The sequence below is a fragment of the Orbicella franksi genome, chromosome 4 (assembly GCF_964199315.1).
Source record: "Orbicella franksi chromosome 4, jaOrbFran1.1, whole genome shotgun sequence".
Lineage (NCBI taxonomy): Eukaryota > Metazoa > Cnidaria > Anthozoa > Scleractinia > Merulinidae > Orbicella > Orbicella franksi.
The window spans coordinates 29385959-29404489 of NC_138148.1; the positions used below are offsets into that span (position 1 = coordinate 29385959).

Here is an 18531-nt window from a genome sequence, read left to right on the forward strand (position 1 = left end):
GTTTTTTATGTTTCTATACTATAATCTCAAGCTGTAATGATAACTAGCTATTTTTCTTCTTTTTTGCCCCTTGTCGTCACTATTTCTTAGTTGTGTAAGTCGTGTAACTGTATTTGTTAGTAGTGTAAGTCGTTTAGATATTGTAATTTAAATAGTGTAAATAATTAGAGCAATATAATGTAAATAGAGTTAGTGTTGTAAGTAAGCATTGGTTTCCCTTGTGTTATTGCAAATAAAAAAATTACTTTTCTCTCGTGTGTTCCCACGCCTTACGGATGCGGCACACTCGCGTTTTTCGTATCGGGATCACAATCTTTGCTTACTGGGCTTGTTGAAGATGCTAGTTTTAGCCCTTCCCCAAATCTACACACGCGTATTGCACTTGTGGAAGTCTATCTATTTGAACAGTGCTTGGATTAAAGCTTCTCGCCAATGTATATTTTCTTTTCTCTTGCGTGTTTCCCGCGATTAGCGATGCGGCACAGTCGTGTTTTTGGTGTCGCGATCCCAAACTTTGCTTACTGGGCTTTTTAAAGAGCTAGTTTTGGCCCTCCATTTAATTTACAAACATTTATTTCACTTGTGGAAGTCTATCGATTTAAACAGTGTTTGGGTTGAAAATTCTTGCCCATGTCAATTTTCTTTTCTCCCGAGTGTTCTCGCACGTTACGCGATGCAGCACACTCGCCTTTTGGATGAGGGGATCCCAAACTGTGCTTCCCTGACTTTTTGAAGATGCTAGTTTTGGCCCTTTCCCAAATCTACTAACGTGTATTTCACTTGTGGAATTCTATTGATTTGGACAGTGCTTAAGTTGGAGATTCTTGCCCATATCAATTTTCGTTTCTTTCGCGTGTTCTCCCGTATTTAGCGATGCGGCACACTCGTGATTTTGGTGTCGGGATCCTAAACTATGCTGAATGGACCTTTTAAAGATGCTAGTTTTGGCCCTTTCTTAAATTTACAAATTTTAATTTATTACTCGTGGAAGTCTTTCGATTTGAACAGTGTTTGGGCTGGAGATTCTCGCTCATGTCAATTTTCCTTCCTCTCCCGTGTTCTCGCGCGTTTAGCAATTCGTCACACTCGCGCTTTTGGTGTCGGGATCCCAAACTATCCTTATTGGACTATGCTAGTTTTGGCCCTTCCCCAAATCTACAAACTTGCATTTTACTTGTGAAACTCTATCAATTTAAACAGTGCTTCGGCTAGAGCTTTCCCCCCATCCCCCGACCATGTCAATTTTTTTTCTCTTGCGTGTTTTTGCGCGTTTAGCGATGCGGCACACTTGCGTTTTGTCTGTCAGGATCCCAAACTATGCTTACTGGGATTTTCATAGCTGCAATTTTTTTTACCCTCCCTCAAATCTACACACATATATTTTATTCAGGAAGTCTAGCGAATTAGAAGCTCCGAATGTTTAAGATTCTAGCCCATGTAATTTTTTTTTTTTAATCTTGCGTGTTTTCCTGCGTTTAGCGATGTGCCGTATCCGCGTATTCGGTGTCAGGTTGCTAAACTATGCCTAATGGGTTTTTGAAAGATGCTAGATTTGGCCCTGTTTAAAATCTGTATACGTGTATTTCACTTCTGGAAGTCTTTCGAATTGGACAGTGCTTTGGTTGAAGATTCTTGCTTTTTTCGTTTTCTCTCGCGTGTTTTCGCGCGTTTAGTGATGCGGCACTAACGCGTTTCTGCTGTCGGGATCCCACACTATCCTTACTGGGATTTAAAGATGCCAGTTTTGGCCCTCCTTGAAATCTTCACACGTGTATTTCACTTGCGGAAGTCTATCGATTTAGACAGTGCGTGGGTTAATGACACTCGCCCATGTTAATTTTCTTTTCTCTCGAGTGTTCTTGCGCGTTTCTCGACGCGACATACTCGCGTTTTTGGTGTCGAGATCCCAAACTTTGCTTACCTCACTTATTAAAGATGTTAGTTTCAGCCCTCATCCAAATCTACACACGTGTATTTCACTTATGTAAGTCTAACAGCGCTTGGGTGGATATTTTTAAGATTATCCATGGACTTTGTCCAGCCTACTTGTCGTCCCTCCTACAACAATACCACTCGCAACGGAGCTTACGCTCATCCTCTAAATTTCTTTTTACTGTCCCTACTGTGAACTCTGTGACATACGGTGAACGTGCCTTTTCTTTCTCCGCACATATATTATGGAACAGTCTACCGGATTCTGTTAAAAATACAACATCTCTTTCGTCTTTTAAATCTGCCCTCAAAACATTCTTGTTTCGGAAATCCTACTTCTGATTTATTTTATTTTATGAGAAGGTAAAGTCTGCATACGAGCCAAGTGGCCCACCAGGCCGGAGCTTATCCCGGTTTCCGTAGCATGAAGCGACTAGGAGTATTTCTACTGCCCCCTGGATGGGATGCTAGTCCATCGCAGGGTTACCCCCAGCATTAAGTTCGCCGGTACCCATTTATACACCTGGGTGGAGAGAGGCACTGTGAGAGTAAAGTGTCTTACCCAAGAACACATTTTATGAGAAACTGTATTTTAATTAATTATTTCATTTATTTTATTTATTACTGTTATTAGAAATATTTTATAGGATTTAACTAATCTATTTTTTATAGTAATGTAAGCGCATTGGGTTTTTTTAAAATGCGTCCAAAAAACTTTATTATTATTATTATTATTATTATTATTATTATTATTATTATTATTATTATTATGATAGTAGTATTAGTATTAGTTGTAGTAACCATGATATCATGATTAGATACGGAAACATGTTTTACAGGTTTAACAGACATCAAATTATGTAAATATTATAGCATTTTGTAAAGCTTAGCTCTAGTTTTTGTCACAGTAAACACTCCTCTTTTTTTTTTATTATTATTATTATTATTATATATCCTTCGCTTTACTAAGATCCGCACTAATCTGCCTAAGAGGTTCAAGAGCTAGAAGGAAAGCCTTTTGTGACTTTAAGAACATTGATATTGACGTTGAAACCCAGGAGGGAGCCATTATGTAAACACTGTTGAAATAGGTTTTAATAGTTTTACTAGTTTATTTCTTTTATTTACTTTTACCTTGTAATATACCGATATTGACGTTGAAACCCAGGAGGGAGCCATTATGTAAACACTATTGAAATAGGTTTTAATAGTTTATTTCTTTTACTTACTTTTACCTTGTATATACCTTATTTATAAAAAAAAAAAAAAAAGTAGTAGAAGTAGTAGTAGTTTTTTTTTTTTTTTTATATTATTATTATTATTATTATTATTATTATTATTATTATTATCATCGTCCTCACGTAATGTTTGCTTAGAGTCCTTAGGACCGAGACCAAACCATGGTCCTGGGGCACTAGGGGATAGCCAGTTTTTAGCTTGATAGAACCCTCCTCAAAATGTGTGCTGTACCTAGCAAGGTTATCTTTTGTAGTTCACTGATGCTTAATTGGCCGGGAATTCTTCCAAGATAAGTTTGTAGTCCCTTTTTGATAGCTCCAAGTGCTCTAATGATAACTGGTATCGTTTCTGTTCTCATGCCCCACATTCGGCTTGTTTCGATTTTCAAGTCCTTATATTTGGATAGTTTTTCACTGACTTTCACGGATGTGTTTCTGTCTGATGGTACTGCCATGTCGATAAATTTACAGGTTTTCGTTTTGTGGTCTTTAATCACTATATCGGGTCTGTTGGCTGTTATTTTCCTGTCTGTGTGTATTGGCATGTCCCATAATATCGTGACATCCTCGTTTTCTGTAACTGTTTGCGGCTAATGGTCATACCACTTTTCTGATGTCTTTATATTATCGTTGTGAAAGACTTTCCAATGTATATACGCGGCTGCTTTATCGTGTCTGTGGGTATATTCTGTTTTCGCAAGTTCAGGACACCCAGACACGATATGGTCAATTGTTTCGTCGTATTTGTTACACATCCTGCATAGCGGGCTAGTACCGTCTTTGATAATGCTGGCGTGGTATGATCTGGTAACTAGGCTTTGGTCTTGGGCTGCGATTATGAATCCTTCCGTTTCTGCCTTCAGTCCACTGCTTTTGAGCCACTGGTTGGTTTTGTGGTGGTCAACATCTGCTTCCTTTATTCTCTTTGGGTATCTTCCATGTAGGGCTTTGTCCTCCCACTGCTTTGTTAATTTTTCTTGGGTCTTATTTCGTGCCATTTGTTTGGTTCTCTTTGCATATTTGGTGGTTGTTTCTTCTGCTTGTTTATCTGGTATTGTTAGGTCTAGTTCTTGTTTGAATTGTTTTATTATTATTATTATTATTATTATTATTATTATTAAAGATTCGCACAGCTATTGATGATATTAAAGCTGGTTTCGTCATTGGCTCCGGGCAACAAGTTGCCTAGGGACGCCAAGAAACACCCCTTGTTTGCTTTTTCTCTTCTTTCTACATCTCCAGCACCTTTCTAAGAATTCTTGCCGACCCCAACAATGCACATCTCTGGATCACTCCAACAGGAATGCCCACCTCAATGGCTCTCAGATTGTCATTCAATCGCAGTGGTATTGATCCCAATGCTCCCACTACCACTGGAATAACCTTTGTCCTCACACCCCACATTTTTCGAACATCTCTTGCTAGATCTTGCTACTTTTCAACTTTTTCATCTTCCTTCTCTCTCACCCCATTATCCTCTGGAATTGCCATATCTATAATCTGACAGCTCTTGTCTCCCTTGTCAATGATCACCAAATCCGGTCTCCTAGCCCCTATTTCATGGTCTGTTCGCACACTGAAGCCCCATAGAAGTTTGTAATCCTCATTTTCAAGCACACTGCCTGGAACATGGTCATACCATCTCTCCTTTCGTTCAAACCCACATTTTCCTGACAGGTCCCAATGGATTGCTCTTGCCACGTTATCATGTCTCCTTTTGTATTCTTTTTGTGCCAGTTTCGAGCACGAACTTACAATATGGCTAATGGTCTCGCAACTCTGCTTACAGATTCTACATTTCGGGTCATTCTGTGACTTGTCAACCATCGTTTTAATATAGTTTGTTCGTATTGCTTGATCTTGTGCAGCAATGATAAGAGCTTCTGTTTCTCTCTTGAGCTTTCCTTCTTTTAACCAGGTCCATGTTTCCTCACTTCTTCGTTCTCCACCCTGTCTTGCAAACTGTCCATATAACAGCTTTTCTTTCCAGTCTTGAATATTTTCAGTTCTTCTCCTCGCTTTAAAGTTGGCAGCTGTTTCTCTATTCTCGTCCCCATCCCTCCTGACGGCTTTTAACAGTTCTTCCTCGCTTGTTTGGACATAACATTCTAGCGATATCTTTGCTTGATTGAAACAATCCTCTACGGATATCAAACCTCTCCCTCCGTCCTTCCTTGGCACATAAAGTCGTGCCACGCAGTCCCGTGGATGGAACCCTCCATTCATGGTTAGCAATTTTCTTGTTCTGCGATCTAGGTCCCGAAGTTCTTGTTTCCTCCATTCAAGTATTCCTCCTGCATATCTAACGAGTGACACTGCCCAGGTGTTTATGGCTTGTATCAAGTTTCCACCGTTCAACTTCGAGCGAGCAACTTTTTTAACGCGTCGTAAGTATTCTTTCCTGATTTTGTCCTTCATTTGGTCATGAAGCATGTCGCTGGCCTCAAGCACTCCTAGATACTTGTACCCTTCGCTTTCTTCCATTGCTCTTATTGTGGTGTCATCTGGTAGTGTTATGCCTTCTGTCTGTGCCAGTTTGCCACGTTTTATGACCAAGACAGCACACTTCTCAACGCCAAATTTCATACCGATGTCATTGCTGAATATTCTCACTGATTGTATCAGTGAGTCCAGTTGGCACTCACTTCTAGCGTAAAGCTTTAGATCATCCGTAAAGAGAAGGTGATTGACCTTTGTCTTGTTGGCATATGTGTATCCCGCTTCGCACTTTCTGAGAACTAGGGACAGCGGAATCATGGAGACCACAAAAAGGAGGGGGGATAGGGAATCACCCTGGAAGATGCCCCTTTTGATGGAGACACTTCCAAGACTTTCTCCGTTTGATGTAAGTTCCGTTTGCCAGCCATTCATGGAATTATCCAGTAGGGTCCTAATATTTTGAGCTGCACCAAATAGTTCTAGACATTCAAGAATCCAGGAATGCGGTATCATATCGTAAGCCTTCTTATAATCAATCCAGCCCATTGCAAGATTCTTCTTTCTTGATTTGGCCTCTCGTAGGACCATTTTATCAATAAAGAGCTGATCATTGGTTCCTTGGGAGCCTTTCCTACAACCTTTCTGCTCATCCGGTAGTACGCTCTCGGTATCCAGGAATTCGTAGAGCTTGTCAGATATAATCCCTGTTAGTAACTTCCACATTACAGGTAAACAGGTTATGGGGCGGTAATATTATTATTATTATTATTATTATTATTATTATTATTATTATATTCTTGCCCATGCCAATTTACGTTTAGCGATGCGGCGCCTTTGCGGTTTTGATGTCGGGATCCTAAACTATGTTTACTGGGATTTTTAAACCTTCTGTTTTTGGCCCTTCCTCAAATGTACAGCCGCGTATTTTAATCAGGAAGCCTAGCGAATTAGAAAGTCTGTAGGTTGGAGATTCTAGCCCATGTCATTTTTCTTTTATCTCACGTGGTTTCCTGCGTTTAACGATGTGCCACACTCGCGTATTCGGTGCCAGGATCGTAAACTATGCTTAATGGGTTTTTAATAGATGCTAGATTTGGCCCTCTTTCAAACCTACACACGTGTATTTCACTAGTGGAAGTCTATCGATTTGGTAAGTGCTTGGGTTGGAGATTCTTGTCCATGTATATTTTCTTTTCTCCCGCATGTTTTTGCGTGTTTAGCGATTCGGCACACTCGCGTTTGATATGTCGGGATGCGAAACTATCCTTATTGGGCGTGTTAAAGATGCCAGATTTGGCCCTCCCTCAAAGTTTCACTCGTGCATTTGACTTCTGAAAGTCTATCGAGTCTGACAGTCCTTGGTTTGGAGATTCTCGCCCATGTCAATTGTTTTTATTCTCCCACGTGTTTTCCCACGTTTAGTGATGCGGCACACTCGCATTTGTAATCGAAAATCCCAAACTATTCTTACCTGACGTTTTAAAAATGCTAGTTTTGGCCCTCTCTCAAATCTACACACGTGTAATTCACTTGTGGAATTCTATTGATTTGGACAGTGCAAGGAATGGAGATTCTCGGCCATGTCAATTTTCTTTTCTCTCGCGTGTTGTTACTCGTTGAGCGATGCGGCATGCTCGCGTTTTTGGTGTCGCGATACCAAATTATCCTTACTACGCTTTTTAAAGATGCTAGCTTTGGCCCTCCCCCAAATCGTTCAAAGTGTACATAAGTTGTGAAGTCTATCGATTTGGAGAGTGCTTGGGTTGAATATTCTCGCTCATGCTAATTTTCTTTTCTTTCGGGTGTTCTCGCGCGTTTAGCGATGCGGCACACTTGCGTTTTTAGCGACAGGATCCCATACTATGCTTACTTGGCTTTTTAAAGTTGCTAATTTTCGCCCTCGGCTCTTCCAAATCGAAACACGTGTATTTCACTTCTGAAAGTTATCGATTTTGACAGTGCTTTAAAGATGCTTTTCTTGGCTCTCCTCCAAATCTACACACGTCTATTTCACTTAGGGAAGTCTATCGATTTGGACAGTGCTTGGGTTGAAGATTCTCGCCTATATCAATTTTCTTTATTCTTTCGTGTTCTTACGCGTTTAGCGATGTGCCACACTCGCGTTTTTGGTGTTTGAATCCCAAACTAGGCTTACCTGGCTTTTTAAAGCTTCTATTTTTGGCCCTTCCTCAAATCTACACACTTTTTTTTTTGCTTCTCAAAGTTATCGATTTGGACAGTGCTTGCGTAGAGATTCTCGCCCATGTCAATTTTCTTTTCTCTCGTGTTTTCTCACTTTTTTAGCGATGCGGCACACTCGCGTTTTTAGTGTCGGGATCCCAAAGTATGCTTACTGGGCTTTTTGAAGATGCTAGTTTTCGCCCTTCCCCAAATCTACACACGTCTATTACACTTGTGGAAGTCTATCGATTTGAACACTGCTTAGGTTGGAGATTCCCTTCCATGTATATTTTCTTTTCTCAAGGGTGTTCATGCCCGTTTAGCGATGCGGCACAGTCGTGTTTTTGGTGTCGGGATCCCTAACTATGCTTACTGGGCTTTTCAAAGATGCTAGTTTCTGCCCTCCCCCAAATTCACACACGTCTATTTCACTTGGGGAAGTCGATCGATTTGGACAGTGCTTGGGTTGAAGATTCTCGCCTATGTCAATTTTCTTTATTCTTTCGTGTTCTTACGCGTTTAGCGATGCGCCACACTCGCGTTTTTGGTGTTTGAATCCCAAACTATGCTTACGTGACTCTTTAAACCTGCTAGTTTTGGCCCTCCTTCAAATCTACACACGTCTATTTCACTTGGGGAGGTCTATCGATTTGGAGAGCGCTTGGGTTAATGATTCTCGCCTATTTAAATTCTCTTCATTCTGGCGTGTTCTTGCGCTTTTAGCGATGCGCCACACTCGCCTTTTTGGTGTTTGAATCCCAAACTGTGCTTACCTGACTCTTTAAAGCTGCTAGTTTTGGCCCTCCCTCAAATCTACACACGTGTATTTCACTTCTGGAAGTCTATAGATTTGGACAGTGCTTGGGTGGAAGATTCTCGCCTAGGTCAATTTTCTTTATTCTTGGGTGTTCTTGCGCGTCTAGCGATGCCCCACACTCGCCTTTTTGGTGTTTGAATCCCAAACTATGTTTCCTGACTCTTTAAAGTTTCTAGTTTTGGCCCTCCCTCAAATCTACTTACTTGTATTTCACTTCTGGAAATCTATCGATTTGGACAGTGCTTGGGTAGAGATTCTCGCCCATATCAATTTTCTTTTCTCCCGCGTGTTCTCGCACGTTTAACGATGCGCCACACTCGCGTTTTTGATGTGGGGATCCTAAACCCTGCTTTTTTTTAGAGATGCTAGTTTTCGTCCTTCCTTTAATCTACACACGTGAATTTCACTTGTGGAATTCTATCGAATTGGACAGTGCTTAAGTTTAAGATTCTTGCCCATGTCAATTTTCTTTTTTCTTCTGTGTTTTTGCCCGTTGAACGATGCGGAACACTCGTGTTTTTTGCGTGGAGATCCTAAGGTATGGTTACTGGATTTTTTACAGATGCTAGTTTTGGCCCTGCCCCAAATCTACACACATGTATTTCAATCAGGAAGTCTAGCGAATGAGAAAGTCCGTTGGTTGGAGATTCTCTCCGATATCATTTTTTTTCCTCTCGCGTGTTTTAACTTATTTAGCGATTCCCCACAATCTCGTTTTCGGTGTTAGGATGCTAAACTATGTTAAATGGGTTTTTCAAAGATGCTAGATTCGACCCTCTGTCAAATCTACATACGTGTAGTTCCCTCGTCGAAATTAATTGTATTGGACAGTGCGTGGGTTGGAAATGTTCCAGGAATGGAGGACAAGCTTTCGAAATAAAAACAAGTTGTGGAAACGATTTGTAAAGGAATGAACAGACACTAATTACGCTGCATACAAATTGCTGAGGAATAGCTGTACCTCATTAAGATTGAAGGCCATACGAGGCTTTTTCGCTGAGAAATCTCAAGCGGTAAATCCACGAGAGTTTTGGAATGTATATCGGCCATTCCTGCACGAGGAAACAAAAGCATCCGAATGATATAACATTAAAGGAAGAAGGTGCGGTGATTACAAACAAGAAAGAGATTGCACAAATTTTTAATGATTATTTTGTTAACATTGCAAGAGGCGTCAGTTTGACATCAGTTTGACGTCAGTTTTTTATGCGTCTGTCCTCTTATTGATGATAAATTGCGTCATAACATTGTCAAAGTGGCTGTGGAACCACGAGACGCAGACGAGTGGTTCCGCAGTAAACTTTGACAATGTTATGACGAAATGTATCATCAATAAGAGGACAGACGCATAAAAAACTGACGTCCGTATGTTTTTTACAATAGCAAGAACTCAAAATGGACAAATGTCGGGAATAAATTAGGAGAAAAGCCGCCGTAAACTTGCCGTAAACAAAGATAAGTGAATTTTATTCAAACTGACGTGAACATTGTCGATAGCTTTTCTCGTTTTTTGACTGGCTACTTAAACAAGTCTATAAAATTTCATTGGTTAAAAAGTTGACAGTTTGACAGCTGAAAGTTGAACATGAAAGCTTACATAAATTAAGATTTTATCCGTCTGTACTCTTATTGATGATAAATATGAGCCAATCAGCGCGCGAGAAATTAGACATTTATTTTAAAAAATATTCTTAATGGTTTTTTCAGTTTGACTTGGACTGCAGCCGACAAATATGGCTGCAAAAGCGTTCTTTTCCCTTCATTGTTGGTTGTACTGCTCGTCACATTTGCAATGGCGTTTGCAAAGGTCTTCTGGATCGATCGTCGTTTTGTGTCGTTTCATCGTCGAAATTTTTGAGGCTGGCTGTTTTCTTTCAATGTTCGTTTTAACCACTGAATTGGTTGGTCTGAGAAGCGAACCTTGGGAGGGACTGTGGTTTTGTTTTACTTCACGGCAGCCCTGATGATTCTGGGACTTCAACACATTTTGTTCGTAACTGGCGCACACTTATGATCTTATCATCAGCTCCGTGGATTTTTACTCTGGCATTTTGGATGTAAGTTAATGAAATCCTCCTTGAGCGGGTAAACCAGTAAACCAATAGTTATCCCTTTAATCCCCGCCAACATCAAAATACAAACTATATTAACCTTTGCAGTCCGTATATGTTTATTGCAGCGGCAGTGGAAAGAAGTTGCTAAAATGTCAAGAAATTTATTCTGGGTGATCATATCCTGAATTCTCATAACCATTTCCAACGATGAACTTTTGTTATTGCACGGAGAAATTTTATACTGATTACTATTGGCGCTTAAAAGGTTAAAAGAGACTTCTCGTTCCGGGTTTAATTCTTCCCCGTACGAGACTGGACCAGAAAATTCCATTCCGATGACGATGATCGACTGAGACTCTGATTGGTACGTTTTTATTTCACCATGCGGTCGAAGTAACCAGTGAACAAAAACAAGTCACTTCTAAAGTGCTCGTTCGTTCTTTACTCATTTATTGACAGCCTTGTTCCCAGGCTCTCTTCCCTCTGCCTTCCTTGGTAAGGCAGAGAAAAGGCAGCCTGGGAACGAAGTTGATTTATTGACAGCCCGCGGAAGACTAACCTGAATATTGTTCGAAGGTTTATTCCAGACTCTGTGCGATGGTTACTCGTGAACGGACACAAAGAAGAAACCCGAGAAATCTTGACGAACGTAGCAAGAATCAACAGAAGAGACATGCCAAGCGACGAGCTTCAAGTCCCAGAGACCACAGCCAAAAAGGGTTTCTTGGATCTCTATGAAACATGGAAACTGGTCAAGCTGTCAATCATTCAGTTGTTTGCATGGTGAGCGACAATTTCCTTGCAATTGCTGGTTTTCAGTATCACGCCATTCAAAATAGATCAAAATAAAACTCAAAACAGTTCAATAGATAAATTCCAGAATCTTGAAGAGAAAGAAGGGAAATATGCAAAGACCCTTGCTAAGAGTAAGGTCACAGCAATTTTTCTAATGCAAGATAAGCGGATAAATTTTTTATGGAGACGCCATGCTGGTGCTGGTGCACCAGCATGGCGTCTGGAAAAAAAACAGAAACATCTGTCACTGAGTTTTGCCACAAAAGTGTGAATTTATCTCTCGAGGAACTCAAAATCATTTTAGAAATAATACTTTTTCTAATAAATGAACTGTTCAGATAGCCAAATTCCCCTAAATAAGTCACTTTTTTAACCAACATGACAGCTCTCCTGCCCATCATGTAAATGCCGCGTCACGCAAAACCTTAGAAATTCAAGCGTAGTCTACAAAACCAAGAACCCATGTGTTTTCCTTGCCATATAGTTGTCGTAAAGTCGTAAGTCCTTCCATTAGCACATGATAAGGCTAGGACAAATATCTATCGCTGCGAAACCCAATTTAAAAACGTCTCAGTCCGGTGTTAAGACGGTCGGTGTAGCGGATCTCAGAGAGTGAGAATAGAGATTTCAACCGTTCCACTATCCCGCTAAACCGATGTACTTTAATAGCGTGCAACATAATTACAATGAATAAATTCCACAACTGTGTTTGTGCTTGCTGAGTTGATACATGTGACGGAATAAATAGCTTTCGGTGCGAAGCTGAAAGATTCTCGCTCACTTTTCAGCGATTCACGCTTTTAAAGATTCCCCGTTTCAAAGATTCCCCGTTTCAAAGTTTCCCCATTTTAAAGATTCCCCATTTTAAAGATTCCCGCTTTTAAAGATTCTCCGTTGTAAAGATTCCCAATTTTAAAGATTCCCGCCTTTAGAGATTTAAATATTCCCGCTTTTAAAGATTCCCCGTTTTAAAGATTCCCGCTTTTAAAGATTTAAAGATTCCCACTTTTAAAGAATCCCCATTTTAAAGATTCCCGCTTTTAAAGATTCCCCATTTTAGAGATTCCCACTTTCAAGATTCCCCGTTTTAAAGATTCCCGCTTTTAAAGATTCCCCAGCCCATTCCTCATTTCCCAGTCCTCGATTCCCCATTCCCTATTTTAAAGATAGCATAACTGAGGGCCTTCGCTGGATCAAGAGAAGTGATTATTCGACACCACTATTCGACTTTTCCTCACATGTAGGAAATATAACTTAGACCAATTGTTTTCAGAGCTAAACCAAAATATCAGCAAAAGAAGATATAATTAGAAATTACTTCTTTACCTGTTCTAAGTGAAACAGCATATTTGAAATCCTGAATTCGGTGTGGTGAATAACTGCAAATAAAGACGGTATGAGAGCTTTCCGTTTCAGCAATAAACCACTCTACAGTTTCTGGCGCTCTCTTGGTTTGGAGCAAACAAGGCAAAAGTACAGTAAAAGAAATGGGAAAGTTCGAATTCCGATAACAACTAAGGAAGGTTAATGTCCTAAAGTTTTTATGCAGTCAAAGGCAAAGTTCTCTAGCAGAAGATTTTATCGATCAAATTTGAACAGAGCTTTGCCGGGACGCAAATAATCGCATTTTCGGTAATTTCCCATGGCAATGTTTTTGCATTTTCAAAGAACGCCAAGTCAGTTTTATAGACAAAGTTGCGTAAAAATGAAACCTTAAGACCTGCTTTATAGTGCACAGTGGCAAACAAAAACAAAAACAATGTTAATTGAGTTGCTCTTTGATTACATTTGCTAAATTACAATATACGTGTATCACTCCGTACCAGGTTTCTTGTCGTCCTTAGGAATGTTTTCTTTCAGCCATTTCATTAATTGATGTGCTTTCGGAATTTCCTTTATTTCTGATTGTTTGTAACCTTCATACAACATATTTAGCTAAAGGAAGAAAAATAAATATATAGCCAAACTATAATATAATTCACTTTTCCGCACGAAACAAAGCAAATGGCACCAAGTAATATTTTTAACTACCTCATGAATTAATAGTAATCTATAATGCTACAAGTATCCAACCCAGCTTGGATAGGCTGGGTTCGTGGAGCCTTTCAAAAATATTGTCACATACATTACAACGCTTTGATTGCTTTCCAAAAGAAAACAACAGCTTTTGCAGGAGGGACACTGAACGGATCTCAGTATTTCGCATTCGATTTTTTCCTATGACCACTGCACGTGATCAACGTATCCCCACCCCAGAACTGGCTATATCCCATAGGTTTTACTTGCTGTTTGGTTACATTTCGCTTGATTCCCGGAATTTCTTCTATGCTCTCCTCCCCCCTCCCCCACTGAAGGGCTATATGCGGCCCTTGAATCACAACCACCAACCCAACTTTCCTGGACAATTGACAGTTTTGGTCATTGTGTGCCCCTCCTCTACTGTGTAGTTCAAGTATATGGTTGCTATTCAACAATCAATTTCATAGATAAATTGGTTCAACTTTGGCGCTCTTCCCTCAAACAACTGCATAACAACTGTTATATAAACAAGGAGTAGTTCATTGCCTTATTTAATTAGACCTGGCTTCTAACGAGCAAAACAAAACAGCATTTAGAGCAATAAAAACAGGATTACAAGGATGGAAGAGGATTACTGCTCATCAAATGTGATGATATCAGGAATTCAAATTTAATTCTAATTTTTGTGAAATTTGGAATCCTAGTTTAGTCTTTTTTTTTTTCCCTTTTTTTCTTTGTTTTCATTACTTTTGGCTTTTTTGTCTCATTCTACTGAAAGATGATAAAGTAAAAGGAAGCTTTAGCTTATAGCACGCTCCCTGCCATACTTTTTAAAACAAGATAAATCTACCCAGTCCCTTTTCACTTAACAAGCTGAACTTACATTTTGTGGATTACGAAGTTACCGCATTTAATCCCGTGTTGTATACCTACCCTCTGATGAAAGAAGTTCTCTTTATCACCGATGCCATCTAGGTCAAGCTTATCTGTGTCAACCGACTGAAGCTGCGCCAGTGTTCTAATTGCAGCTTCAAAGATTGCCTTTCTCCGGTCCAGAGGAACACCAGGTAAATTTGCATCCGGAAACTGACGACCCTGCAAACAGAGTAATGTGGAAAGATAACTCCCGGATGTGGTCCATCAGTCAGATCAAAGAAAAACTGGTGTTTACGCCATATTTCGCTCCGATTCGCTTGAATTGAGCTACCGTTTATGAGACCTAACAACGGTTCTTTCTTCTTACTGGTCAGAAAGTGGAGACGAAGGTGGTCCCACATGTATCTTCAAAATAATTCACTCAATGGTAACTACTGGGAACAAATCTATCTAATGACAGGGTGGTGGACTCCAGAACGGATTACAAGGCCAGCAGCTGCCTTGAATACGCTAACTGCACCTGTAGTAAGAGCAGCAGTCAGACCTGTACGTCCTGGTGAAACGACACGGTGAAAGTCGTTTTTTCTAGCTCACAAAAACAACAAAGACATTGCTGAAATTGCTTTGACCTCTTCTAATGGTGAAGTTAAGAATTCTGGTTTTAATTTAACAAGGAAAAACTATAATCCTATCTGGCTATACTTGGCGAGCAGGTTGCCAAGAGATGTTCCAATGTTTTGTTTTGTTTTGTTTTGCTTTGCTTAAGACCGTCTGTTGTGGTTTTTCTCATTTTAAATCCCTTTTCGTAAATTTTGATACGTTCTCTAGTGGGAAAATTGGCACGAGTTCAAAACCTTTTTCGTTAACATACATGTGACGTCAGGATAGTACACTGTTTTCCGCCTTCTGAAAGCTGATGGGCTAATTCAAATCTCAGAGGCGTCAGCCGTGTACATGGAAAACAAGGGGTGACAAGGAAAACTTTCTAGGGAACCTTATACCTTGATATACTCCATGATATAAAATTCTTGGCCCATGATTGTCTTTTCCTCACAGAAGAGGTACATTTTAGGTACTGGGAAGGAAGTCTTTCCGAGGGCGGACATGATCTTGTACTCCACATCAACCTACCAAAATAATATCATTGATGAAATTTGAAACTCAGTGATTGCATTGAATATTGACTGATTCCACTTGAGGGCCAGATTTAAACAAAATTCATCAAGTGCTTCAATTCCCAATCAATTTAATAATTAAAGGGTCAATTTTTGATTTTTTTTCAAAAAAACTTACATCTCAAAACAGTTGATTTCTCTGAGACTTGTACTCCAGTATTCGCGTATTCTGTGTTTATTTTCATGTTTTTACAGCTAGCTTGTTTCAGCCATCCAAAGCTGTTAACTGGCAGGCGAAAGCGAAAGCGTGATATAGCCAGAGAACCTCTTTGTTTTACAATGAAATTAATGCATTCAAGGTCAAAAGGCAGTACCTTATGATAACCCACATGCACCTCCACTGGAAATTTTTTCCGTAACACAAATTCTTTTCCACTTTTCCGAAGCAGAAAGGTTGGATTTGAGGTCCCTGCTCTGTGAAGATTAATAAAATGTAAAGAATTGGTAAGAAAACGCACGCTTAAACCTATACTTCTATTAAACAATTAGATTATAAGCTCGAGATTTCTATCGCGTGATAGTTGACGAGGGCGCAGCCCGAGTCAACTCTCATGCATAGAAATCGAGGGCGAATAATCTAATTGTTTCAGTACAAATCTACTAGTCGTTCAAAATTATATCTAAATCCTCTTCACAGACACTTCGAAAACTCCAAGAAGCGGCCGTCATTTTGTTAACAGACGCACACCGCTACGCTACTCACTATCTATCACAGAATAGATAGTGAGTAGCGTAGCCAATCAGAGAACGGCATTCGTGATAGAACGCTAGTAGATCTTATACTACTCGATAGAAACACAAAACGAGCAAAAAGAAAATAGAAACAAAAAACTAATGAAACTAGTCTATCGAGTTACAGACACGCGTAAACGTTTGGGTGAGACATCGAAAATGTTTTCTTTTTCTTAAACGTTTTCCCAAACGCACTATCAGTGCTTATGATTCGGAAAACTAAGACACATGAGACACTACGGAGAGATCCAAGACATTCTTGTGATTTTTTTTGTTTAATTCTGCCGCGGAGTGGCTGAGGAGGATTATGCCCATACCAACATCCCAGAAAAACTGCTTATTATACTGAATTGTTAGTAATTGGTAGCCAAATGTGCTTAACAGTCGTATTAAACAAGACAACTTGGTATTGGCCTTTAAAAAGTCTATTCTAAGTACGTCACTGAACGTCACGCCAACTGTGACTGATGTAAATACTAAGCAATATGTGGTGATGAAAAAAGAGGACTATTGATTCTCGGTCACGGACACATCTAATTTGATCTACTGCACCAACCCTTTCACGGTAAAAAAGAAGGCAAATTGGGGTCATTTCTCAATGTAGTTAAAATACAATGAGCTTTTTTCAAATAGTTCGCTCTAAGAGATGTTATGAAAGTATGATTATCTACATTAGCTTCGCCTACACGAAACGACCGTTCTAAATGTTTGCTACATGGTCGAGCACTTGTCACTTGCCAATTTTGCCTCTTCACAACCTACCAAAACGAAAATGAGTTAAATATCTCCCAACTTCGCTATGCTGTGTGGTCAATATAACCATCCAAGCGAAACAATCGGTCAAATCAAGTGACCCGACCAGACCCGGTTCACTTCATTTCATACCTGAATTTAAACATTTTCAGTTCCTCGTCTCCTGTTGGAAAATCTACCAAGTTTTGCTTCAGATATTCGTGAAGTTTCGAGCTATCAGAGGTGTACTCTACCAAGCTCTGCTTCCAGTATTCCTGGAGTTTTAAGGCTTCACTGCTTTGCTCCTCCATGTCCGACAGAATTTGCAAATTCCTCCTTTTTAAATTGACGTCATTTGGCAGTTTGACGTCATGTCACGTCCTAACGTCACGCTCTTACACAAACTCTCTAATTCTTGTCGTTTCAATAAGCCGTGATTGTCATTTAAAAAGACCTGCGCCCCAAAAGAAATAAGAACTCGACGAAATTTAATAAATAAATAGACGAGTCTTGAGTATAGCTACATATACTGACCTATACTGGAGTAACTCGAAAACACTGACCCCCGGTCCGCGGACCCCCTCTACGGACCACCCTAAAATAATGTAAAAATAATAAATAAAGATTTTACTTATAGGTTGTCTAATAGTTACAGACTCGTGTCCGTGATTTTTCGAGTGTTACACTGTGCAAATGTAACAGACTTGGGTTTTTAACATGCACCCCACCCCGCCTCTCCCGCCCAAAACAAAATGCCTAAAAGCTGTTTTCAGCGTTAGGAGATGCCGATGGTAAAAAGAAGGAAAGTTCTTACCTTCCATTCGTGGCCCTATCTGGCTATGGAAGATATATTTGTAGGCCGCTTACTCTTGTTTGTATCTGTTATTCTGCTGAGCAAATTGTGAAGCCTAAAACGAGTTCACGAACCCACGGGAGAATGGGCTGAACAAAATGGCAGAGGGGAAAGAGCAAAAATTTCGAGGCTTCCCGGAGGCTTTCCAGTACGCGTCTTTCATATACTTTATGACCACAGCAAAGGAAATGGCAAAGTGTAATGATATAAACTACGCTCGAGCCTGAATCCAGGTCTGTTACATTTGCACAAGGTAACGTTCGAAATTTCGCCGTCACGAGTAATCTATTAGACAATAATAATAATAATAATAATAATAATAAAATATTTATATAGCGCCAATATCCTAAAAGTTCAAAAGCGCTTTACAGTTAGAAATATTAAAAACACTTAAGACCAATAAAGTAAAAATAAAAAAATGTCGCTAAAAAGTTATAAAAATGCTTTCTTAAAAAGGAACGTTTTTAGTTTATGTTTAAAAAGGGACACTGAGGAGCTGTTCTTGATGTCAGACGGAAGAGTGTTCCAAAGTGTAGGAGCTGCTACAGAGAAAGATCTTGCGCCATATGTTTTCAAATTGAAATGCGGAATGGAAAGAAGTTCTTTAGAAGATGAACGTAGCTGACGAGACGGAGTGTAAGGAGTGAGAAGATCACGAACGTATGAAGGTGCCAGATCGTTTAGGGCC

General features: G+C 39.8%; 1 protein-coding gene across 1 annotated transcript; it reads right to left on the bottom strand.

Annotated features, from left to right (window-relative positions):
• Window positions 1-7812: 7812 nt before the first annotated feature.
• On the bottom strand, window positions 7813-18133 carry LOC145485211 (acyl-CoA dehydrogenase family member 11-like). Its single transcript, XM_081463914.1, has 7 exons — window positions 17144-18133; window positions 15841-15940; window positions 15353-15478; window positions 14409-14570; window positions 13280-13391; window positions 12783-12835; window positions 7813-11393 (listed from the first exon to the last, which is right to left on the bottom strand). Exons 1-7 carry the CDS (start codon window positions 17299-17301, stop codon window positions 11352-11354), a joined length of 753 nt encoding a protein of 250 aa, XP_081320040.1. The 5' UTR covers window positions 17302-18133; the 3' UTR covers window positions 7813-11351.
• Between the last annotated feature and the right edge of the window lie 398 nt (window positions 18134-18531).